Source organism: Rhinoraja longicauda, chromosome 1 (assembly GCF_053455715.1).
Source record: "Rhinoraja longicauda isolate Sanriku21f chromosome 1, sRhiLon1.1, whole genome shotgun sequence".
Lineage (NCBI taxonomy): Eukaryota > Metazoa > Chordata > Chondrichthyes > Rajiformes > Arhynchobatidae > Rhinoraja > Rhinoraja longicauda.
The window spans coordinates 39,099,090-39,126,141 of NC_135953.1; the positions used below are offsets into that span (position 1 = coordinate 39,099,090).

General features: G+C 42.9%; 1 protein-coding gene across 3 annotated transcripts in view; it reads right to left on the minus strand.

Moving 5' to 3' along the window:
• Positions 1–25,132, minus strand: part of rgp1 (GP1 homolog, RAB6A GEF complex partner 1) — a 34,490-nt gene extending 9,358 nt beyond the window's left edge. The window contains exons 1-8 of one of the 3 annotated variants that reach the window (XM_078395930.1): positions 24,922–25,132; positions 19,284–19,420; positions 17,625–17,708; positions 16,563–16,712; positions 15,406–15,552; positions 14,597–14,724; positions 10,663–10,840; positions 6,299–7,239 (exon numbers count right to left, since the gene is read on the minus strand). In XM_078395930.1, the coding sequence (XP_078252056.1) occupies positions 7,103–7,239; positions 10,663–10,840; positions 14,597–14,724; positions 15,406–15,552; positions 16,563–16,712; positions 17,625–17,708; positions 19,284–19,420; positions 24,922–25,037 (1,077 nt within the window). In that variant the 5' untranslated portion in view covers positions 25,038–25,132 and the 3' untranslated portion in view covers positions 6,299–7,102. Of the gene's footprint in view, positions 1–6,298; positions 7,513–10,662; positions 10,841–14,596; positions 14,725–15,405; positions 15,553–16,562; positions 16,713–17,624; positions 17,709–19,283; positions 19,421–24,921 lie in introns of those variants that run through there. The other 2 variants (XM_078395920.1, XM_078395939.1) reach the window with 2 other exon arrangements.
• Positions 25,133–27,052: the final 1,920 nt, after the last annotated feature.

Sequence of the window (27,052 nt, forward strand, 5' to 3'; positions counted from 1 at the left end):
AGCGTAGGTTCACTAGATTAATTCCCGGAATGGCGGGACTGTCGTATGTTGAAAGGCTGGAGCGATTGGGCTTGTATACACTGGAATTTAGAAGGATGAGGGGGGATCTTATTGAAACATATAAGATAATTAGGGGATTGGACACATTAGAGGCAGATAACATGTTCCCAATGTTGGGGGAGTCCAGAACAAGGGGCCACAGTTTGAGAATAAGGGGTAGGCCATTTAGAACGGAGATGAGGAAGAACTTTTTCAGTCAGAGGGTGGTGAAGGTGTGGAATTCTCTGCCTCAGAAGGCAGTGGAGGCCAGTTCGTTGGATGCTTTCAAGAGAGAGCTGGATAGAGCTCTTAAGGATAGCGGAGTGAGGGGGTATGGGGAGAAGGCAGGAACGGGGTACTGATTGAGAGTGATCAGCCATGATCGCATTGAATGGCGGTGCTGGCTCGAAGGGCTGAATGGCCTACTCCTGCACCTATTGTCTATTGTCTATTGTCTATTGACCCAGATTTGTGGCATCGATATCAGAAGAGGAAGGGCGGGCTAGCGGACCTGCAGCTTGGGAGGTCCCATGGTGCGTGCACGAGGTCGAGGGTCCGGGTGTTACAGGATCTGGACCGCGCCTCGCCCTTCTTTTACTCACTCAATAAAGGAGGGGTGCACATATACGGCTCACGGAGTTGCTGGCAGATGACGGTCCCCTCTGTCACTGACCATGGGGAGATCCGTCACATTGTCCGTTTCTTCCACGGGATTCTGTTCTCACCGGATGCATCAGACGAGGACATGAAGCAGAGTTTGTGGAGGATTTACCAAGGGTCAGTCCGGGGCAGCCCGTGTTTTTGTACACAGTAATGGAGTGCCTGGTAAAAGTGAATGGATCTTTGATGGCACCCCTTCGATTTGGGAAAGGGGTGCATCAGGTATGCCCGGTCCAGCCAGTTATATTCCATCTGTGTAGAGACGTTCCTGTGTCTTCTTCAGAGGAGGTTGACAGGTCTGGCTCTATGTGGGGCATGTGTGGAGGTGGTCCCTTGCAGAGGAGGTAATGGAGGCAGGTTCTACAATAACATTTAAAAGACATTTGGACAGGTACGTGAAAAGGAAATGTTCAGAGACACATGGGCCAAATGCAGTCAGGTAGGACGAGCGTAGATGGAACATCTTGGTCTGCATAATCAAGTTGGGCTGAAGGGCTGGTTTCTGTGCTCTTTGACTCTAATTCAATGTTGAGCCATATCCTTCAATTATTGCTTTAAACATTTGCCATTTCTGCACATTTGATTATCCATAGACCAAAGTTAATTGGTAAATCAGCATTCCTCAATAAGCCACACTATTTTCCAACCCTCTGACGAGAACTAGATATTAATTGTTTGTATAGCAAGGTAACTTAAAAATATTTACTCATATAATCCAACCATCATGTACTATCCCATGATTACTATTAGCAAATGCTTTAGCCTGCAAAAAAATTGATTGAGCTTAATTCTTTTGATAAATGTTTCCAAATATTGGGTTTTTTTTTAAAGCAATTTGTCTACCCAGTTACAGAATGTGAACTATTTTTTAATCTTCTTGGTTTGCCATCTGAAACTTTAAAGATTGGATGCTTGGCTGTCATGATGACATTTTTTGTTCCCGTGTGCCAGAAATCTTTATATATATATATATAAATTATATATATATAAATAATATATATATAATATATATGTGTGTGTGTGTGTGTATATAAATTATATATATATAAATATATATAGACACAAAAAGCTGGAGTAACTCAGCAGGTCAGGCAGCATCTCGGGAGAGAAGGAATGGGTGACGTTTCGGGTCGAAACCCTTCACTATATATTCCTTTATTTGTCCCACACCGGGGAAATTTACAGTGTTATAGCAGCAAAGTGGATAGCAAGAGATTATTCATTATAAATAAAAGATACATAAATTGTCATCAGTTTTCTGTGTGTTCTTAGTTGTTATTGTTGACTCATCTGCTGGGAGCAGTGCTGGTTATGCAGTCTCACAGTAGCGGGAAGGAAGGACCTCCTATATCTCTCCTTCACGCTCCTGGGGTGAAGGAGTCTGTCACTGAAGGAGCTAAACTCAGTGCAGTGACAGTGATGACACAACAGGAGGCAATTGGGCAGCAGTGGCCCAGCTGGTAGAGCAACTGTCTCACAGTGCCAGAGTCTTGGGTTCGATCCTGCCCTCAAATCACTGTCTGTGTGGAGTTTACATGTTCTGTGACCGCTTGGATTTTCTCACGCAGCCCAAAGGTGTGCAGGATTGTGGGTTAATTAGCCTCTGTAAATTGCCCCTGGCATCTAAGGAGTGGATGAGAAGGTGGGACAACATAGAACTAATGTGAACGGGTGATCAATGGTCAGCATGGACTCGATGGGCCTATTTCCATGCTGTGTCTCTGTACCAAATAAACTGACAGCATAAAAGGGGAAGCACATCTCAGAGATCACCCCATTCTTTTGTCGGCAACTTTCTTCGAGAGTGGCTTCATGGGTGACTATAAATTACAGACAAATGGTTTAACTTCGTAATCAGATAATATAAATATTATTAACTATAGTTCAAGCTATCACATTTCTAACAGTGTATGTATTTATACACTGGCCATGTATTTATACACGGGCCATTTATAGATGTTAATTGCAATTGTGGTCTGTTCAGGGTAAATTACACAGTTGACTTTCGTCAACATTGTGATGTTTGGTACGATGCAACGACTTGCCAGCTCTCTCTATCCTGTGGTCGACATATGAAGTTCAACTTGAGGCGCTCCAGAAGATCAATTGCACTATTCAGACACATGCCTGGCTCACATTCAAAGTTACGGAAATAGTGGAGTTATGTTTTTGAACAAAGTAAAGGCATGGATTTGTATTTACATTGAAAATGTTTAAAACATTCTCCTGCATAGTTATATGTTCATGTTTTATGTTATTATTGCTCCTGTTCTATAGAATGTGGCTACAGTATAAGATGCAAGACTCTTGGTTTAACATACCATTCTTTAAAACTGAATGCTCCTAACAATACTTTTATTGGGCTAGCGATCAAAGCAGATTTTAAATGTCCCTCTTTCACTTCAAGTAAATTTGACATATTTACTGACAGTCAGTCCAAAAACTAAATGTTTGAATCTTTTATGTGCATTCTCACCTATTTAGAGACAACACATTTGGGTTTTATTAGATTTCATTCTCATGATTGCAATCAAGAGTCCTGTTGTGCAAAATTGCACTCAAGCTTAAATACCAATAGTCCTAAGCTCACTATATACCAAGCATGCCACTCGCAAAACAATGCCAGCAGTAAAGCATGTTAATTGAACGATTGAACAATAAATATGAAAGTTAGTTACAATTAAAAGGGTCTCAACCCAAAATGTCATCTTTTCATGTTCGCCAGGGATGCTGCCTCACCAACTGAGTTACTCTAGCACTTTGTATCCTTTTGTGTATTAACCAGCATCTGCAGTTCTTGGTTTCTACACCCAGTGCTTCTAATCTGTTTTGCAAAACATCTGTAATAAGTCAGAACTGTACCAAGTATTTTTACGTCACTCAACCAGACCCAAATAATTTTAATAATGTTTCCGAAATCTTACTCTCTAGTTATTTGAATCTTTTTGGCATCAAGTTACACTGTTACTTTTTGTGAGTTTGACTGTGTGCCATGATCCAAATCTTCTTGTCAAAGTGTAAGTCCTCTTCATACATCTTCTACCAAAATGCCGACTGTTATGATGAGACTAATTATTCAATTATACATCCACTCTGCTAGTTTGCTAACATCTTATATTTTGTCCTGGTGTACTTCAGTACTGATTATATTCCAAATTAAACTTTGAACATTTGGGGATAAAGGCCACCACAACCCACAGATGTATACATACACACTCCCACGAACCTCACTACAGCTGAAGTATGCAATTGTAATTGAATTATTAAACGTTGAAAAGATGAGACAATTGAAATGGTATCCTCACACACCACCACCCCATGTCCTCATTACAAACTGCTTTGAAACACAATGGGACTTTCATCATTGGGTTGAATTCCTAGGATCCCTTCTGTAACAGAATTATGAGCGTACAGTCCCTACATAGACAGTACCAGTTCAACACAGCTCAGCGTCACCATCTCAACTGTATTTAAGGATGCGTATTGAGTGCTAAGATCGCAGACAGTGTATCCATCGTGTGAAAGAATAAAAAAGTGGGTTATTTCCAAGATAAAGCTTTTGCCAACCTAAGCTCCCATGTTAAGCAAGAAGAGTGTCACTGCACAGGGTAACAGATCAATTTCTCAGTACCTCATCTCCACAAGGTGGAGATTAGATAATGCATAATAAGTGCATCCAATTATTCTCAAACAAAAAGATACAAAGGAGAAGAATCTCTACAATCACAACAAAGAACAAAACCTAGCATCACACTTCAGAGACAATGAACAGCAGATGCTTGCATTAATCAGTTACCTTGGGACAAAAGAATCAAGTTTCAACAATTTGTCTCATGGATTTCTCACTGTAACTATCAGAATTTAGCAACAATAATCTCTAATTAATTAAACAATTATCTCCCGGTGGCTCAGCACTTCAACTCCCCCTCCCATTCCCACTGACCTTTCTGTCATGGGCCTCCTCCAGTGTCATAGTGAGGCCCACCGTCCATTGGAGGAACAGCATCTCATATTTCACTTGGGCAGCTTACACCCCTGCGGTATGAACATTGACTTCTCTAACTTTAGATATCTCCTCTGTCCCTCTCTTCCCCTCCCTCTTCCCAGATCTCCCACAGCCTGTCTCCTATTACATCCTTTTTTTAATCCCACCCCCCTGACATCAGTCTGAAGAAGGGTCTCGAACCGAAACGGCACCCATTCCTTCTCTGCAGAGATGCTGCCTGACCCACTGAGTTACTCCAGCATTTTGTGATACCTTCGATTTGTACCAGCATCTGCAGTTATTTTCCAACACAATTCAAAAACTTTAATTGTCATGCTCTTGAAGAAGTGTTGTCCTTTTCTATATTCGCGTTAACAGTATTTTATTAAAAAGCAAGCAATTATTATAAAAAGACACAAAATGCTGGAGTAACTCAGTGGATTCGGCAGCATCTCTGGAGAACACAAAATAGGTGGCATTTCAGGTTGGGACACTTCTTCAGACCCAAACGTTATTTATTCATGTTCTCCAGAGGTGCTGCCCAACCTGCAGTTATTCCAACACTTTGAACTTTTTTTGTAAACCAGCATCTGCAGTTTCTCGTGTCAACAATTATTTTGATCAATTTTGTTTCAAAATCTTATTCAAACAGATCAGACCTACAACATTGAATAACCTTACAAAAGTCCTGAGAATATTAATCTTAGAAATTCGGTATTAATCAGCTGCCTTTGAGATTAAAAAAATATTATCCTGGGTGTATTGGAAGGGCTTAGTATTTGGAAACAAAATTTATGAAGAGGTTGCTGAGAATCTAATTTTTAGTTAAAATATCTCAAACCGGGAACACGTTAGATTAAAAAAGAGAAAATAATTGTTTTGCACGAAAATTTATGGACCTTTCCAATTTCCACCTCAGATTTATGTTCAGGTGTTAACCGTGTTCAAAATTGAAATCAATATATTTCTGGATACCAATGGAATCATGGCCAAGGAGTCAGATGTGAAGTGGACCCAAAAATGTATTGAAAGGAAGAGTGAGCTTGATTAGTTGTGTGGTCTATTCCACAGTCCTTTTTATCGTTACATTTCATCTACAGATTTGTCCATGATTTCACTGCTGCTCACTTTTTAATTACTCAAGCCCTGTAAGGCCCAATTCCCAGCCACTATATTCAATTTTTCATGACAACTTTTGTGACTTTTGGGCCCCAATTCTATGTACAAGTTAAGATGTAGAAATAAGGAACTGTAGATGCTAGTTTACAAAAAAAAGACACGAAGTGCTAGAGTAACTCAGCAGGTCAGACTGCATGTAGAAACAAAGAATTGCAAATGCTGGTTTAACCAAGGAAAAACACAAAGTGCTGGACCAACTCAGCGGGTCAGGCAGCATCCTTAGAGAACATGGACAGGTGAGTTGCGGTCACCTATCCACGTTCTCCAGAGATACTATCTGACCTGCAGAATTAGTCCAGCACTTTGTGTTTTTTCAAAAAGACATATATTATTTAAACGCAGGGTTATGACAAATAACATGAAATATATGTAACCCAAAATTAAGCTAAAAAATTATCTCAATATTTTTAAACTCAAAATTAATAAAACATTTTCGAGTACTCTTCAGACGTCAAATGCCAAGAATACAATGAATGGATATTTTTTTCTGCATCGATTCAATCTTGCATTGAGCACAAATGAGCACACTACTTACAGCGTCAAAAAAAGTAAATGTCACAGATAGCTTGCTTATGGAAGTTACCTATGAGGCAGGCATAGGATATACATTCTGGTTCTTTTCTTTAAAAAATAGAAAAATGATCCACTCCAATGATGAAACGTTTGTCAGAAAATTGAAGGTTTTACCTGCCAATTAACCAAATCACACCTATTGCCGTCATTCTAGACGTTAGATTATGCTAAGAGTCTAAGAAATAATTAAATTGTAATACCAGACAGGAAAAAACTAGATTTACTGAAATGTAAAATTCACTCTTTTTGAGTTTTAATGTTGAATGATGATTGATGTTTATTGTTGTATTTCAGCACAGTGAATAAAATCAACTTTTAGTAGAAAATGTACAACTATCATGACAGAAAGCTATCTGTAAATGTGCTACATGTGTTTTTGGTTAAATCTATAAAAATACAATGAGCATCAATGTGAACTTGGAATTCTTCTCATTTGTGGAGTACCAAATTTGGACCATCTTCAGCAAAAAACAAAACAATAAAAATGCACTTTAGATCCACCAGTTCCAAAAGCTATAAACTGGCTACACAAAATTGCTCTCCAGATAAAAATCATCTGATCAGCTAGCAAGCAAGGAATTTTCAAATCTGAATGCATACAATAAAGGAAAATGTTCTCTCAGTGTAGTTAATAGGAGAAATGGTAGTGACCATAAACACTGATCCTTACACTTCCTTCCATGAAGTAATATTGTGGACTTGCATTCTGTGGCAAGTGTCAGTAATTTTTGAAGTATAATACATCTGTAATATCTTGGGCAATATTTCTTGTTCTGTTTTCCAATTTGATGCCACTGTACCTCCTGTTATCCAAAAATGCAATTGTTTAAAACTTTCCTCTTAAAAAAAATTTCAGATAGATATGGAGTTAAAAGATGTTAACTGTGAAACATACGATGCAAGTACAGGATTGGTTGGAAGCATTTTTATGGGCAGATCCCAGCTGAAAGTGTCCACATCTATTTTTCCTGCCCCAGTCCAAGTAATTATCTCTGATTGATTCTCAAGTACTGTAGGTGGTTCCACTGGTTCACGAGCAGTGACAAACTCAAAATGCAAGCGCCACTTTAAGGATACTGAAATTAAAATATGCAAGATATGCAATGTTAATTCATTTGTTAAATTATGCAAATATTAAAGCATTTTAAAACCTGAAATATTATAGTGATGCAAGGTTTAAAAATGTTTTCACTGAGCTCACTTAAGTTCTTTATTCCTCCTTTTGAAGATTGCATGCTACAATATTGTTTACAATTTCGTTGTCTCTGTACTTGTACACTGCACAGTGACAATAAAGTTTGTATTGTATTTAAAGTGACAAAATGCTCAAAAAGGAGAAAAACAAACAAAATCTGAAAAAGAAAAATAAGGAGGAAATCTTTATCGGAAGGAAAGAGAAGTTTGAAGTGAGAAGTTCTAAAGAATAGTCCTAAATAAATTAAGGCCATCACACTGACAAAGCACCCAAAACTAAGTCTCAACCCGAAACGTCACCCATTCCTTCTCTCCAGAGATGCTCCCTGTCCCACTGAGTTACTCCAGCTTTTAGTGTCTGTCCCCATCTTTATAGTCTTCTTTTCACTACCTTAAATGCATTGAGTGCCACAATTCTTACACTCACCATTAGTGGAAAATTATAAGCATTTTGTGCCTATCTTTGGTTTAAACCAGCATCTGCAGTTCCTTCATACCCAAAACCAAGGGCAGGATGAAAGGTTTTTTCCAATTTTCATTTGAGATTCAGAATAGATTTTGAGACTGAGGATGGGGTCAAAGAGAATTTGGCATAAAATAGAATGCAAGTAATTGTTTTCAAATAGGTTAAATGTATGTGTTAAAGCTTAGGAAGCAGATGTTTGACAGCTCAATGAACAGTTAACATTCCTGATCAATTCTCCAGTAATTGTTCCTTGGAAAATTTGCAAACTATCACATTAGGTACAAAGACAAATAATATATATATTTTAATCAAATTAACACCACAGATGCAGGGATGATTCTCCCTTTGGCAGAACTGTCTAGAACCAGGGGGTAAAAAAATTCAAAAGTGATTGGAGAAGTGAGTCATTCAGTACAGATGTTACATTAAACTATATTGAAAATTCTGAATTTTTTGCTAAAGAATCCTGTTGGATGCCCATTAGCAACAAAAACATATTAAAGCATGAAGATGGATTGGACCAGCAAAGATTAACCATGATCTTGTCATGGCAGAGCAGCCATGAGAGTTGAATACCCAACTTACACTTCTATTTCTTACGTTGGAGTCCACTGACAGAACCCAGTTGGCTGGCATTCCCCAGAATTGAGGTTGATAACCTACACCTCTATTCTACAGCTGCCCAAGCTTGGGTAAGAGCAGCAACCCATTTATTTGAATTGGGATTCTCACCTCTTTAAGTTAATGAGAAATGGTAAACAAAGCAAATTCACATTTTATTCTCCTTTCCTATTTTAATGCTTTTATGATTGTTTCTAGGCAATATTATGTTATTTTGGCTTTTTATTGTTTTCTTAACTTTTTTAAGTGACTTAAAGATCTCAGAATTTTAAAAAACTATTACAGTCCCTTCAATCAGTCTTGCCTCCTATTAAGGCATTGGGATATTGTGGAGCATGCCACCTGAGGCTCACCCACTGCTAAAGATTCACTCTGCCTTGCTGTCTATAAACCTTCAAGGTTAGTGACAGGTTGAACCTTATTCAGCTATTTGCATTCAGACCACTCGGATAAGCACAGACAGAAGTGGTTGGGGACCCTGGATGGCATGTCAAATACTTCAATTTGATGATATAGATACAGAATGCCAGAGTAACTCAGCAGGATAAGCAGCATCTCTAGAGAGAAGGAATGGGTAACGTTTCGGGTCGAGACCCTTCTTCAGACTGAGAGTCAGGGGAGAGGGAAACAAGAGAAATGAACAGATACGGTGTGAATACGAGAAATCAAAGGGGAAGAAATTCAAGGAAAATGTAGAATAGATCATTGTTAGCTTGGAGAAGATGACAACGAGGCCCACAATGTAAATTTTAATCAGGAGGACAGTCAGACTGGTCGGAGAACTCGGATGGGGGAGGTCATAAGTGATAGGAGCAGAGTTAGGCCATTCGGCCCATCAAGTCTGCTCCACCATTCAATCATGGCTGATCTATCTCTCTCCCCCCCAACCCCATTCTCTTGCCTTCTCCTCATAACCCGACACCCGTACTAATCAAGAATCTATCTATCTCTGCCTTTAAAATATCCATTGACTTGGCCTCCACAGCTTTTTGTGGCAAATAACTCCACAGAGTCGCCACCCTCTGACTAAAGAAATTCCTCCTCATCCAAAGGAAGGTCCTTTAATTCTGAGGCTATGACCTACTAGACTCTCCTACTGGTGGAAACATCCTCTCCACATCCACTCTATCCAAGCCTTTCACTATTTGGTACGTTTCAATGAGGCACCCCCCTCACTCATCTAAACTCCAGCGAGTATAGGCCGAGTGCCATCAAACACTCAATATATGGTAACCCACTCATGCCCGGGATCATTTTTGTAAACCTCCTCTGGACCCTCTCCAGAGCCAGCACATCCATCCTCAGATATGGTGCTCAAAATTGCTCACAATACCCCCAAATGTGGCCAAAACAGCGTCTCATAGAACTTTAGCATTAAATCCCTGTTTTTGAAGTCTAGCCCTCTTGAAATAAAGGGATGGAGAGAGGCAAAGCAAGGGTTACTTGAAGTAAGAGAAGTAAACACTCATATTGGTTGTAAGCTGCCCGAGCAAAATATGAGGTGTTGTTCCTCCAATTTACATTGGGCCTCACTCTGACAGTGGAGGAGGCACTGGATAGAAAGGTCAGTATGGGAATGGGAGGGAGAGTTAAAGGGTTTTGCATTAGGGATAGCTTCACTGATGACAAGTCAATTCAAAAGGCTAAAATTAATTTCTTGTCCTCGGTTGTTAACCTCACCAAGTGAGTGAGCTGCAGTCACTACTGATTCACTTTTGAAGGAGTCAGTGGAGAAAATTTATTGGAATTTTCTATTTGAAAGCTGGTACAACAAAGAGATACTATGATTATGACAACTTGTACAATTGCCAATGAATGTAATAATTTATTTTGATTTTTTTTCCAGAGGATATCAGGTTTTCCCAAGAACACAAGATGGGTTGATGTATATTGATAATTAAATGATTGCATATGTGAAGGATTATATACAAGATAGAATACTTACCAACAGTGGTCATAAAGCTGGGTGTTGCACTAAGTGGAACTGGTAAACTGAAATGAGTTTTAGCAGTATGCAAGCACGACTCTTGATGCCGAGCATGTGTACTTAGCGAAACAGGTTGCCCTGGTTTTCTTTGATAGTCCTCTTGTATGTGCTCTTCAGACTGCAAAGATACTGAGAACTGGAAATAGACAGTCATGGATTCAAATTATAATATAGAACAGTACAGCAAGGAACAGTCCCTTCAGCCCACAATGTTTGTGCCGAACATGATGCCTAGTTGAACTGATTTAACTACTACGTGTACATAATCCATATCCCTGTACTCCCTGCACTTCCATGTCTTAGTCGGGGGGGGGGGGGGGAGAGATGGGGGGGGGAAGAGGGGGGAGTGGGGGGGGGAGGGAGAGGGGAGAAGGGGGGGAGTGGGGGGGGGAGGGGAGTGGAGTGGGGTGAGGGGAGTGGGGGGGAGAGAGGGGAGTGGGGGGAGAGAGGGGAGTGGGGGGGAGAGAGGGGAGTGGGGGGGAGAGAGCGGGGTGGGGGGGAGAGAGGGGAGTGGTGGGAGAGGGGAGTGGGGGGGAGAGGGGAGTGGGGGGAGAGGGGAGTGGGGGGGAGAGGGGAGTGGGGGGGAGTGGCGGGAGGGGAGTGGGGGGAGTGGGGGGAGAGGGGAGGGAGAGGGGAGTGGGGGGGAGAGGGGGGGGAGAGGGGAGTGGGGGGGAGAGGGGAGTGGGGGGGAGAGGGGAGTGGGGGGAGAGGGGAGTGGGGGGGAGAGGGGAGTGGGGGGAGAGGGGAGTGGGGGGAGAGGGGAGTGGGGGGAGAGGGGAGTGGGGGGAGAGGGGAGTGGGGGGAGAGGGGAGTGGGGGGAGAGGGGAGTGGGGGGAGAGGGGAGTGGGGGGGAGAGGGGAGTGGGGGGGAGGGGAGTGGGGGGGGAGGGGAGTGGGGGGGGGAGGGGAGTGGGGGGGGGAGAGGGGAGTGGGGAGTGGGGGGAGTGGGGGGGAGAGGGGAGAGGGGAGTGGGGGGGGGAGAGGGGAGTGGGGGGTGGGAGAGGGGAGTGGGGGGGGAGAGGGGAGTGGGGGGGGAGAGGGGAGTGGGGGGGGAGAGGGGAGTGGGGGGTGGGAGAGGGGAGTGGGGGGTGGGGGAGAAGAGGGTGCTGCACCAATGCAGGAGTGGTTTGGGCCCAATGGGTCCAATTGGTTTGGTAATCTTATATACTTCTATCAGGTCTCCCTTCAACCTCTGACGTTTCAGAGAAGAGTTTAAAGAGACACCATGGAAACAGGTCCTTCAGCCACCGAGTCCAGAACATCCATTCATCACCCGTTCACACTGGTTATGCCTCTGCACACCTGGGGAAATTTACAAAGGCCAATGAACCTACGCAGTCTTTTGGATGTGGGAGGAAACCAGAGAAAACCCACAGTCACAGGGAGAATGTGCAACCTCCACACAGACAGCACTCGAGGTTGGGATCAAACTCAGGTCTCTGGGCCGGCGAGGCAGCAGTCAGTACTGCCACTGCACCACCCAATAACAATCCCAGTCTAACCAGCCTCTCCAGGTAGCTGAAACCCACTAATCCAGGCAGCATTCTGATAAACTACCCTCTCCAAATCCTCCACATCGTTCCTGTAAAGGGGTAACCAGAACTGCACGCAATACTCCAAATGCAGCCTCACCAGTCTTATAGACTCTTATATTCAATGCCCCAAGCAATGAAGGCAAGCATACCATACACCTTCTTTACCACCCTATCTATTTGAGCTGCACCTTTAGTGAGCTATGAACTTGGACTCCAAGATGCCTCTGCACACCTCACACTTGCTCAGGTTAAACTCCATCTGCCATTTCACTGCATATTTCTGCAGTTGATCTATATCCCAAAGTATCTTCTGACAGCATTCCTCATTGTCTGAGATTCTCACTAATTTTGGGATTTGCATGTACATTAATATACAATAATTAATTAGTACAAATTAGACAAAAAATGGTAGCATTTCATATTGAAAATGAAACGAGAAGCTATTTACCAAACTAAAGCTCTAAAAATTAAACAAAGTACAATGTCAGAGTTTTGCATGTGGAAATTAAACCATGAGGTTTCATCTATTATTCAGCTGGAAACAATTACAATTTTATGTTGAATACTTAAAGAAGGGATTGTCTAACAACAGAACAAATATCATAAACCAAAACAAGCCAACCTAGTCACATTTGGAGGAATATTGTTTCCTTAAATTAAAGCACAAGATCCAGAGCTGTAAAAGATAATTTATGCATTTTGATCAACTGTTGCATTCATGGGAAACATGAACAACATTGTTCTGAACAAGCAGTAGTTGCTCATCTGCAGAAATGGAAATAAAGATTGAATTGAGGGAACTGCATTGGGAGCATTGATTCTTCCAGTGTCTTTCCCAAAAGCTGGCTGAAAAAGCTTGTTCATGGAGCACATGGTATTGGGGCTAGGGTAATGACATGGATAGAGAATTGAATGGCAGACAGGAAGCAAAGAGAAGGAATAAACAGGTCCTTTTCAGAATGGCAGGCAATGGTGAGTGGAGTACCGCAAGGCTCGGTGCTGGGGCCGCAACTATTTACAATATATATTAATGATTTGGATGATGGAATTAGAAGTAACACTAGCACGTTTGCAGATGACACAAAGCTGGGTGGCAGTGTGAACTGCGAAGAGGATGTTAGGAGGTTGCAGGGTGACTTGGACAGGTTGAGTGAGTTGGCAGATGCATGGCAGATGCAGTATAATGTAGATAAATGTAAGGTTATCCACTTTGGCGGCAAAAACAAGGAGGCAGATTATTATCTCAATGGTGTCAGATTAGGTAAAGGGGAAGTGCAACGAGACCTTGGTGTCCTTGTACACCAGTCACTGAAAGTAAGCGTGCAGGTACAGCAGGCAGCGAAGAAAGCTAATGGCATGTTGGCCTTCATAACGAGAGGATTTGAGTATAGGAGCAAAGAGGTCCTTCTGCAGTTGTATAGGGCCCTGGTGAGACCACATCTGGAGTATTGTGTGCAGTTTTGGTCTCCTAATTTGAGGAAGGACGTCCTTGCTATTGAGGCAGTGCAGCGTAGGTTCACGTGGTTAATCCCTGGGATGGAGGGGCTGTCATATGAGGAAAGATTGGAAAGACTGGGCTTGTATTCACTGGAGTTTAGAAGGATGAGAGGGGATCTTATAGAGACGTATAAAATTATAAAAGGACTGGACAAGCTGGATGCAGGAGAAATGCTCCCAATGTCGGGGGAGTCCAGAACCAGGGGCCACAGACTAAGAATAAAGGGGAGGCCATTTAAAACTGAGGCGAGAAGAAACTTTTTCACCCAGAGAGCTGTGAATTTGTGGAATTCTCTGCCACAGAAAGCAGTGGAAGCCAATTCACTGGATGAATTTAAAAGAGAGTTAGATAGACCTCTGGGGGCTCGTGGAATCAAGGGATATGGGGAGAAGGCAGGCACAGGTTACTGATTGTGGATGATCAGCCATGATCCCAATGAATAGCAGTGCTGGCTCGAAGGGCCAAATTGCCTCCTCCTGCACCTATTTTCTCTGGAGGTCATCACAATTAATCTCAACCCCACCTTCATCTTACATTGATAGACATATTTCCAAAGTGCAACAGTGATGCATAACATTGTGCACTGACTACAACTAAGTACTCTTTTCTCTGTCTCCTTTATTCAAAGGGACAAAGAATGCTGGCCTTAACATTTACATTTACACAAGCTTAAATCAGAAAATGTATGCAACCATAAATTAAACACGTTTGCCCAGTTGGACAATAAATGGTTTATCGAGATAAAAATGTGAATTTGTAAAAGCTTTAATCACTACATATTTGGCAATGCGGGCTGTCAAAATATTTACCAATTGCACCAGACAGATTATCACCAAGATTAAAGTATGAAATGTACTGACCTGCAAACATGGAATATTTCCTTCAGAGAAATCGAATGTGCCCAATATATCCTCTCCAATTTTATAGATGGTTTTGAAAATGCAAAATTTTCCAACTTTCCCCCTGGCATTACTAATATTATACAAATCTGCATAAAATATACAGTGCAATATTAATCAGTTAACTTTCAAAGCTACATAGACAATATTAAAAATTCAAAATGACAATATCTGCATTTACTTGTAACCAGCCTACCCCAATCGACTTCTGAAATTTTGTCCAACACCATTAAAATTGGCCTTGCCCCAATTTCAGACTTCATTTGGGCCAGTCCTGTCCTTTTCCATAATGATTTTAAAACAAATTAGAATTATGGTTACAAGTAGATAAAGTGGTAAAGAAGGCATTTGGTATAAATGCCTTCATTGGTTGGGGCATTGTGCAGAAGAGTCGGGGAATCATATGGCAGCTTTGTAAAATTCTAGTTAGGCCACATTGTGAGAATTGTGGGCAGTTCAAGTTGCCTCATTACAGGAAGATTGTGGAGACTTTAGAGAAGGTGCAGAATATGGGCATAATTTACGACACAAACAAATGACTTGTTTCTGTGCTGTACTTTTCTATGTTCTATGATCCCCAAATGCTCCCCTACCAAACCTACATTTTGTGAATACTGCCTGTTTCTTCTTGAATTTGGTAAAACATTTTTTACCCCAATATAAATGATGCAATTTTGTTAAGAGTCAGACGTTGGACATTTAATGGTTACTAAGTGCCTGGACTACAAGTCCTTTAATGCTTGCTATTGGTTTCATTAAGAAATACTCACGAAGGCTGCGACGAGATGTGCTGGACATTAGCATTTCAGTCGCCAGATCTACTAATCTGGTGTCTTTTGTAATACTTTCTTCTTCGTCCAAAAATGGATTTGTCGGAGCCACAGCCTCATCTGGAGGAAATTGATAATTTTCCAATCCTGATGCAAATAAAAATGGCATAATTACCAAACACCATTGTGACTAGTGGATGAAATCTGGTATTTTACACAAATACCCAAATGTAAATTTTCATTTTCACCATCTTGCAGAATATGGTTGCAATGCCTAATGCTACACAGAAATGAAACTTGGAACAATGTACAAAATGGAGATGCATCTGCTACCACCTGATTTTTGCAGGAAATAAAAGTGGAATTTATCCATCTATTGCTAGAAAATACAATTGTTGCAAAATTTGCTATCAGTCAGTCAGACAATCAGTCAGTTTGTAAGTGACGAAAAGATCAGTGGTGCTGTCAATAGTAAGGAAAATAGTCATAGGCTACAGTTAATAAATTAGGTAGTGTGACAGCAAGTTAAATTTAATCCTGATTAATACAAAGGACGAATAAGGTAGAGCATACATATTGAATGGTAGGAACGTCAGGAGGATTGAGGACAGAGAGACCTCAATGTACGTCCAAGGAATTCTGATGGTGACACTAAAGAGAGATAAGGTATATATTAAATACTTATCCATTCCCCAGGACATAAGAGGTTATGGTGTAATTTTATAAATTGCACGTGAGGCCACATCCAGACTACTATGTAATAACCTGGCCTCCACACTACAGGAAATACATCATTGCACTGTAAAGGATACAAAGAAAATTCACCACAATCTTGCCAGGGAGGAGCATCTCAATAGACAAGACTAAATAGGCTGGGATTGTTTTCCTTGGAACAGATTAAGTGGACAGGGGACCTGATAGTTTTTAATTTTCGTTTTAGGGATACAGTATTGAAACAAGCCCCTCGGCCCACAGAGGCTGCACCGACTAGCGATCACTCCGTAGACCAGCTCTATCCTACACACTAGGGACAATTTACAGAAGACAATTAATCTTCATTAATAAAGATTGATGATAAAGAAATTAGCCATCAGTCATCAGTACGATTAGAATTCATTCCTAACAGTTAAACAGATAAATCTTTGTAATCAACTCACCATAGACAACAAAAACCCGAAAAGGAACTCTGAGAAGTTTGATTGGAGAACTGACCCTTTGGCAGCCAACCGTCAATTTATAAGCATATTTCACTGATAGGCCACGGAAGGATGGTGGACCATCAAGAGGCACAGTTTCGCAGTAAGAATCTGAAAATATCCAGCAAAACTAAATCACACATGACTTTAGATAAATGTCCTTCAGAAAATTAAATTAGATCAAACACTGGTGTGAGCAACTCCATGACTATAACTACTGTGTTCTAAAGTAATGCTTAAATTAAAAAGAAAACAACAAAACAAAGGGGGGGGTCAAATTAATTTTGGTTGTCGTTGCAAAAGTAGGAAGTGTGGAGTTAAGCTTAGAATAACAATTTATACTGTAGTTATTTTAGCTCATATTTTGTGGTCAGCAGTAAACAAATATTGTTTAGCATTCACTATGTTTTCACTAGTTCACAATATTTCCATGAGCTTTTTACACTACGACTTGGTTTTTTTTTTCTGGATGCTGGAGTTTGAGGGGAGACGTGACAGAAGTGTATAAAATTATGAGAGGTGTAGGGTAGGGGAGACAATCAGAATATTTCCATCCTCAGAGGATGGAAATAATTAAATATTAAAGGACATAGCTTTAAGTTAAGAGAGGAAAACTTTAAAGGAGATGTGCAGAGCAAGTGTCTTTTCACACAGAGGATAGTGAGTGCCTGGAATGGGCTACCGGGCGTGGTGGTTGAAACAGATACAATAGTGCATTTAAGAGACTTTTGGATAGGCATATGGATTTGCAGGGAATGGAGCAAAATGGATTATGTGTAGGCAGGTAAAAGTTGGTCTTGGCACCATGTTCGGCACAGACATTGTGGGCTGAAGGGCCTGTTCCTCTGCTATGTTCTACATTACCAATTTATATACTGTTTAGCAGACATTAAAAGAACAACTCAAGAGGCACTCTAAAAAAAAAAATAATAACATAAACCAAGCGTATCCTACCACAACATATATAACTATTATTGAACAGTGAAATATTGTTTTTATCGACATCAAAATATATTTACTTACAAGACTTTGTTTCTCCAGGTTCAAGACGTAAATCACAGAACAGTATCTTGGGTGGAGTGGCTAGAATACATTTTCCTCGTTCTCCTGGAAAACAAAATGAGCATTATAAATGATTCTACTGTACATTTAATGTCAGATCAAATTAGATTCTTTAATACTGAAAACATTAACAATAGGAAACAAATTTAGGCAATCAGTACATTTAAAGGCTTGTGAAGAATGGGAGCTTGGAAACAATTATTCAAAAGAATAAAAGTGTCAAGAGACTATGTTTTGAGGCAGGGTGATTAATGGAAATGTGGAAAGGAATGAGACAATATTTAAGAGACTGAACAGTTTTCAGCAGCAGAGCGGCACTGCCTGTAGATCTGCTGCCTCTTAGCGCCAGAGACCTGCTTAGATCTTGACCTGACCTCGGGTGCTGTCTGTTTGGAGTTTGCACGTTCTCCCGTGACAACGTGCATTTCCTCTAGGTGCTCCACTTTCCTCCCACATCCCAAAGGGTTTGTAGGCTAACTGGCCTCTGTAAATTGCCCCGAGTGTGTAGGGAGTGGATATGAAAATGGGGTAACATAGAATTAGTTGTATATATTCAAGAGAGAGTTAGATATAGCTCTTAGGGCTAATGGAATCAAGTGATATGGGGAGAAAGCAGGAACAGGGTACTGATTCTGGATGATCGGCCATGATCAAATTGAATGGCGGCGCTCGCTTGAAGGGCCGAATGGCCTACTCCCGCATCTATTTTCTGTGTTAGTGTGAACAGGTGATCGATGGTCAGCGTGGACCCGCTGGGGCAAAAAGCATGTTTCCATGCTCAGAATTCAGAATCCTCTCCACATTTAGAAAATAGTCTACGCCTTTACTCCTACCACCAAGGTGCATGACTGCACACTTGCTAAGCTGTATTCCATATGCCACTTCTTATCCCACTCTCCCAACCTGTCCAAGTCCTTCTGCAAAATGCCTGCTTCCTCTACACAACATGCCTCTCCACCTATCTTCGTATCATCAGCAAACTTGGCAACGAAGCCTTCAATTCCCTCACCCAACTCATTAATATACAACGTGAAGAGAAGCGGCCCCAACACCGACTCCTGCAGAACACCACTAGTCACTAATAATCAATCAGAAAAAGCACCCTTTATTTCCACACTTGGCCTTCTGCAAGAATTGGGTACCTTTTTCAGTGACAGTAACCTTAAGTTCCAAGGAGGAAAACTGGGTGATCATCAGAACATTGGGACTTGATTCCAGAAAACTGGGTTTGGGTCTCTGACAAAAGTGAAAGTGCAAAAAGTAAATGGAAGAGAAACTAGAAAAGGGGCAGGAACTTGGCAGGGTAAGGGGGGGGGGGGGGGGGTGAGTAGAGTTTTGATAAGGTATGGAATTATTTGATTTGACAAGATTAAAAATAATTGTTTAAATGTAGGAAAGATAAAAGATAAAAATTAAATCAATGTATTGAGCTCTCAGTAAGCGAGTTAATTTCTCAAAGGGATCATTGTTGGGAGATCTTATGCACAATTTCAACATAAACATTTTAGATTATAAAAGGTTTTTTTTAAAAAAATAATACATTTTCTTAATGTCAGTCAATACAAAGCTTTGAGAATAAATAATTGGACCCTGGCACTGTGAAAAGAAACTCCATCCTACCTCTGTTTGGAACAAACACCGTTTCATTTTCAGCCTGCACATCATACTTTGTGTCTTCAGAGGGAGGAAGTGAAACACGACTCTCGCTGGTATGAAACTGGCAATGAATCTGAGCACTTGCCCATGCCAACATTTCACTGATAAAGAAGAGACAAGTTATGGCTACAATTCCAGCGGCAACTCTGAATCTTAAAATCTTGTGTGATTATTATTATGACTGGGCACAAGGCAACCATTCAAATGGTTCAACCGCTAAGTAGGTTCCAGCCGCTAAATACCCTTGCACTTTTTACTCAGGAGAATAACATAATCCTCCAAAATTTCCAACACCTTCAACGGGATCCCACCACTAGCCACAATTTTCCATTTCCACCCCTTTCCGCCTTCCGCAGAGACCTTTCCCTATGCAACTCCCAGGTTAACTGATCCCTTCCCACCCAACCACCCCCTCCCCAGGTGCCTTCCCCCGAAGCCACATTAGATGCAACACCTGTCACTATACCTCCTCCCTCGACTCTATCCAGGGGCCCTGACAGTCCTTTCAGGTCAGGCAGAGGTTCACTTCCTCCAACCTCATCTATTTGACCGTTGTTCAAGATGTGGACTCTTACACATCGGCGAGACCAAATGCAGACTGGGCGATCATTTTGCAGAACACTGCTCAGCCCGCGTGAACCAACCTGATCTCCCGGTTGCTGGACACTCTAATTCTCCTTCCCATTCCTACACTGACCTTTCTGTCCTTGGTCTCCTCCATTGTCAGAGTGAGGCTGAATGCAAATTGGAGGAACAGCATCTCATATTTCGCTTGAGCAGCTTACAGCCCAGTGGTATATTGATTTCTCTCACTTCAGGTAGCCCCAGCATTTCCTCTCGCTCCATCCCTCCCCCACCCAAGTCGGGCTAGCTTCTAATTTTCACCCTATAAACACCTTACAATAGCTTGTTTCCTTTAACCTAGGTACTTTTTTGCATATCTTTCATTCATTCATCTCTCCACATCATCGTCTATATCTCATGTTTCCCTTATCCCTAACCAGTCTGAAGGATCTCAACCCGAAATGTCACCCATTCCTTTTCTCCAGAGATGCTGCCTGTCCCACTGAGTTACTCCAGCTTTTTGGTCGATCTTCCGTTTAAACCAGCATCTGCAGTTCCATCTTACACATTACAACATTATACCAATGTTCTGCTCTCTGATCTGGTGACCAAGGACATTCCATTTGCTGATCACCAAAAACTTACACTGCTCTATGCATTTCATGTGAATTTTTAGAATTCCTTTTTATATACCACCTATTGTATTCTCGTTCTTTGAGTAAGGAGAAGGCTGGAAAAGAGGTGGGAGCAGAACAAAACAAGGCAAGTGATAGGTGGAAACAAGTGAAGGGGTTTGATTGGCAGATAAGTGGACAAAGGTCAAAAGTGGGAAAACAAAAGGCTTTGAAATAAGGAGAAAGAGACACCTATCTACCCCCTCCCCCTTCCCACCTATCTTCCAACTACCCTACTACAATCAGTCTGAAGAAGGGTCCCGATCTGAAACATTGACGATCTATGTGCTCCAGAGATGCTGCCTGGCCCAGAGTTACTCCAGCAGTCTTTATTTTTCTGTAAACCAGCATCTGCAGTTCCTTGTGTCTACATATTCCCTTTGTCTATCCTAGCCTTTAGTCCACCCCAAATGTTCTAACTCCATTTTTTCAGAAGGAAATTCTATCTTCCACTTCTATGCCCATCTTGCCAACTGATCAATATAATTCTGCAGCCCAAGACTAGCCTCCTTGCTATCAACGTTACAATCACATCTCCAATATTCACATTCAGATCATTATTGTTTCTGACCAAAAGTATGGGTCCCTGCAGTGAACCCAGTGACAAACTACGAACCACAGTATTTTTTAAATGTACCACCCTACATTCTATTATCCTCTTGGGCCTATACCATTTTCATTCGATAAATCTATCCAATTTTTTTTTTCCTAATCCAACCTATCACCATTTCGGATGACTCTCGCTAGTCAAATGTAGACTTTGCAACAAGTGCTGGTTCCAGTCCATTTTTGCCAGATCCACTTATATTGAAATCATCCACTCTAATGCATGATCTTGATTTCTAGTCTATTCTCACCTTTTTCATAACATAAGAATTATAGACCAGGTGGCCTGACATTGGTGGTGGGGAAGATGCTGGAGTCAATTATTAAAGAGGTAATAACAGCGCATTTGGATAGCAGTAAAAGGATTGGTCCAAGTCAGCATGGATTTATGATGGGGAAATCCTGTTTGACTAATCTTCTGAAATAATTTGAGGCTGTGACAAGTAAAATGGATGAAGGAGCGCCAGTGGATGTAATGTATCTAGACTTTCAGAGAGCCTTTGATAAGGTCCCACACGGGAGATTGGTGAGCAAAATTAGAGCACATGGTATTGGGGGTGGGGTATTGACAGGATAGAGAATTGGTTGGCACACAGGAAGCAAAGAGTAGGAATAAACAGGTACTTTTCAGAATGGCAGGTAGTGGCGAGTGGAGTGCCGCAAGGCTCGTTGCTGGGGTCGCAATTGGAGGAATATTGTTTCCTTAAATTAAAGCACAAGATCCAGAGCTGTAAAAGATAATTTATGCATTTTGATCAACTGTTGCATTCATGGGAAACATGAACTACGTTGTTCTGAACAAGCAGTAGTTGCTCATCTGCAGAAATGGAAATAAAGATTGAATTGAGGGAACTGCATTGGGAGCATTGATTCTTCCAGTGTCTTTCCCAAAAGCTGGCTGAAAAAGCTTGTTCATGGAGCACATGGTATTGGAGCTAGGGTAATGACATGGATAGAGAATTGAATGGCAGACAGGAAGCAAAGAGAAGGAATAAACAGGTCCTTTTCAGAATGGCAGGCAATGGTGAGTGGAGTGCCGCAAGGCTCGGTGCTGGGGCCGCAACTATTTACAATATATATTAATGATTTGGATGATGGATTTAGGTTAATTGACTGGGTAGATGTAAAAATTGTCCCTAGTGGGTGTAGGATAGTGTTAATGTGTGGGGATCACTGGGCGGCGCGGACTTGGTGGGCCGAAAAGGCCTGTTTCCGCGCTGTATATATATGATATGATATGATAATACTAGCAAGTTTGCAGACGACACAAAGCTGGGTGGCAGTGTGAACTGCGAAGAGGATGTTAGGAGGTTACACGGTGACTTGGACAGGTTGAGTGAGTGGGCAGATGTGTGGCAGATGCTGTATAATGTAGATAAAGAGGTTATCCACTTTGGCAGCAAAAACAAGGAGGCAGATTATCTCAATGGTGTCAGATTAGGTAAAGGGGAAGTGCAACGAGACCTGGGTGTCCTTGTACACCAGTCACTGAAAGTAAGCATGCAGGTACAGCAGGCAGTGAAGAAAGCTAATGGCATATTGGCCTTCATGACGAGAGGATTTGAGTATAGGAGCAAAGGGGTCCTTCTGCAGTTGTACAAGGCCCTGGTGAGACCACATCTGGAGTATTGTGAGCAGTTTTGGTCTCCTAATTTGAGGAAGGCTTTGCTATTGAGGCAGTGCCGCATAGGTTCACGAGGTTAATCTCTGGGATGGCATATGAGGAAAGATTGGAAAGACTGGGCTTGTATTCACTGGAGTTTAGAAGGATGAGAGGGGATCTTATAGAAACATATAAAATTATAAAAGGACTGGACAAGCTAGATGCAGGAAAAATGTTCCCAATGTTGGGGGAGTCCAGAATCAGGGGCCACAGTCTAAGAATAAAGGGGAGGCCATTTAAAACTGAGGTGAGAAGTAACTTTTTCACCCAGAGTTGTGAATTTGTGGAATTCTCTGCCACAGAAGGCAGTGGAAGCCGATTCACTGGATGAATTTAAAAGAGAGTTCGATAGAGCTCTCAGGGCTAGTGGAATCAAGGGATATGGGGAGAAGGCAGGCACAGGTTACTGATTGTAGATGATCAGCCATGATCACAAAAATGGCAGTGCTGGCTCGAAGGACCAAATGGCCTCCTCCTGCACCTATTTTCTATGTTTCTAACCTTAAAAATTGTGGTCAAGAGTCACGAGTGCTTAATTCTTACGCAGCAACATAACAGGTGTGCAAACACAGTGGAGAAACAAATCACTGCAGATTCTGGTTAATATACAAAAGGACACAAAAAGATGGAGTAACTCAGCAGTTCAGGTAACATCTCTGGAGAACATGAATGAGGTTTCGGCTGGAGACCCTTCTTCAGACAAAATGTGAAAATAGTACTCTACAGATAACATAATAAACAAACAAAAAAATCAATAAATTTAAAAACTCAATATTAGTGGAAAACAAAAACAGCACAAACCCCCTAGTGCAACCAATTATTAGAGTCATTGAGTGAAACAGTGTGGACACAGGCTCTTCGGCCCATCTTGCCCACACCGGCCAACATGTCTCAGCTACACTCTTCCCACTTGCCTGCGCTTGGTCCATATCCCTCCAAACCTGTCCTATCCATGTACCTGTCTACCTGTTTCTTAAACATTGGGATAGTCCCAGCCTCAATACCTCTTCTGGCAGCTTGTTCCATACACCCACCACCCTTTGTGTGAAAAGGTTACCCCTCAGATTCATGTTAAATCTTTTCCCCTTCACCTTAAACCTATGTCCTCTGGTCCTTGATTCCCCTACTCTGGGCAAGAGACTCTGTGCATCTACTCGATCAGGAAGGGAGGCGCGGAGCAGGGGTGCCGAGCCTGGAGGAGCGCAGGAAAGGGGAGAAGTGTCGGGACACTCGGAGCGCCAGGAGGGAGCAGGAGACGCACTGATGGGTGAAGACGGGTGAAGCCGAGCTGCAGCAAATTAGGACTGATGAATTGTTCCACGACAGAAGTTGTTCCAAACATAAAATAGGAGAAAAAGACTAAGCACAGAAAGCCATAGTAAGTGCTTGCCTGCAGTACACGGCGTGCCCCCCACTAAGCGTTGCGTGGCAACAGTACGGGTCAGGGGTGGTGATCTCGCCTGCCGTGCAATCCTCCCGATAAGACCACCCCTCATCCTCCTGCGTTGCAAGGATATTAACCTCAAAACCATCTCCAACTGACCCCTCCAAATGTCCAGTTACATTCCCAAAGCTTAGATCAAATAATTCAGTTATTCATAAGAAATAAAAACAGCAACCTGAAATGTGACTCTATTTCTCTCTACACAGATGCTGCCCGACCTACGGAGCATTTCTAGTACTCTTTGTTTTTGTTTGTGGCTTCAAAAGTATGGATTGAGACACTGGTCAATGGATTGAGATCACTGAGAGAAAGGGAAACACCACTACAAAGGCATTCATGATCAGAAGGATGGAGAACGTGGACGTTCATCTGTGGATCTTAAAGCGGGCCCGAGATTAATAGCGCAGAAGATAGTCACAAAATGCTGGAGTAACTCAGCGGGACAGGCGGCATCTCTGGCGAGAAGGAATGGGTGATGTTTCGGGTCGAGACCCTTCTACGAGGCGGGCACGGGGATGACGCGCGCGTGAGTCGGGGCGCGGGGATGGCGCGCGCGTGAGTCGGGGCGCGGGGATGGCGCGTGCGTGAGTCGGGGCGCGGGGATGGCGCGTGCGTGAGTCGGGGCGCGGGGATGACGCGCGCGCCCTTTACCTGCCGGCCGAGGTGGAGTGAGCCGTGACGGGGTTGGTGAAAGCTATCACGCACTCCAGCTCTTCGCCCGTCAGGAACACCGGGCCCCGGAGCAGCTTGGCCACCACCTCGATCATGCCGGCGCCCCGCGTCACGCCCCGCACCGCAGCTCAGTCCATCGTCGCCGTTCGCATCCGAGTCCGACGGCCGCAAACCAGTCCGCTCACTTCCGGTTTACGGTCTGAGCGAAGCGGGACGTCTGGCCGCGCCGCGCATGCGCCCTGCCAGCCCCAGCCTCAGCCCCAGGGACGAGTTGTGACGGGGCTTCCCCTCTCCAATTACAGATGAGGGTCAGACCCTCTCACCAGGGTCTGCTCCATATCCCACAGCTCCGCCCTTGCCCCCCACCCCCACCCAGTCGTAACAAGGACAGGGTTCCCCCTTCTCCTCACCTTCCACCCCACCAGACGTCGCATACAGCATATAATCCATCGACATTTTCTCCACCTACGGCGTGATCCCACTACTGGCCACATCTTCCCATCTCCACCCCTTTCCGCAGAGACCGTTCCCTCTGCAATTCCCTGGTCAACTCGTCCCTTCGCACCCAAACCATCCCCTCCCCAGGTACTATCCCCTGCAACAGCAGGAGATGCAACACCTGTCCCTTTACTGCCCCCGTTCACTCCGTCCAAGGACCCCCAACAGTCTTTCCAGGTGAGGCAGAGGTTCACTTTCACCTCCTCCGACCTCATCTACTGTATCTGCGGTTCTAGGTGTGGACATCTATATATTGGTGACACCAAGTGCAAGCTCAGCGGTCGTTTCGCTGAACACCTCTGTTCTGTCCGCCTAAACGTACCAGATTTCCTGGTTGCTCAGCACTTTAACTCCCCCTCCCATTCCCAATCTGACCTTTCCGTCCTGGGCCTCCTCCATTGTCAGAGTGAAGCCCAGCACAAATTGGAGGAACAGCACCTCATATTTTGCTTGCACATCTTACACCCCAGAGGTATGAATATTGACTTACATAGAAACATAGAAAATTGGTGCAGGTGGAGGCCATTTGGCCCTTCGAGCCAGCACCACCATTCATTGTGATCATGGCTGATCATCAACAGTAACCTGTGCCTGCCTTCTCCCCATATCCCTTGATTCCGCTAACCCCTAGAGCTCTATCTAACTCTTTTAAATTCATCCAGTGAATTGGCCTCCACTGCCTTCTGTGGCAGAGAATTCCACAAATTCACAACTCTGGGTGAATAAAAAATGTTCTCATCTCAATTTTAAATGGCCTCCCCTTTATTCTTAGACTTTGGCCCCTGGTTCTGGACTCCCCCAACATTGGGAACATTTTTCCTACATCTAGCTTGTCCAGTCCTTTTATAATTTTATTTGTTTCTATCATCCTTCTAAATTCCAGTGAATACAAGCCCAGTCTTTCCAATCTTTCCTCATATGACATCCCGCCATCCCGGGGATTAACCTCGTGAACCTACGTTGCACTCCCTCAATAGCAAGGATGTCCTTCCTCAAATTGAGAGACCAAAACTGCACATAATACTTCAGATGTGGTCTCACCGGGCCCTGTACAACTACAGAAGGACCTCTTTACCCCTTTACTCAAATCCTCTCGTTATGAAGGCCATTAGCTTTCTTCACTGCCTGCTGTACCTGCATGTTTACTTTCAGTGACAGGTATACAAGGACACCCAAGTCTCGTTGACTTATCTAACTTCAAGTAACCCTTGTTTTCCCTCTCTCCATCCCTCCCCCTTCCCAGTTCTCCAACCAATCTCACTGCCCCAGATTACATTTTATTTCTGTTTGCTTTGTTGTTACCTTCTCCTAGCTAACAATGATCAATTCTACATTATCCTTGAACTTCACCCCCCTTGATGTCTCATTCTAACACCTTACACTTCCTTATCTCTGTATCTCCCCTGACTCTGTCTGAAGAAGGGCCTCGACATGAAACGTCACCCATTCCTTCTCTCCAGAGATGCTGCCTGTCCCGCTGAGTGACTACAGCATTTTATGTCTGTCGTGTTTTATTGTCATATGCCCTGAAAGTGAGAGACAGAGTTCAGGGGACCAAGATAGAGACGAGAGAGAGAAAGAGTGCCGGGGGCAGAGAGAGAGGGTGTGAGGG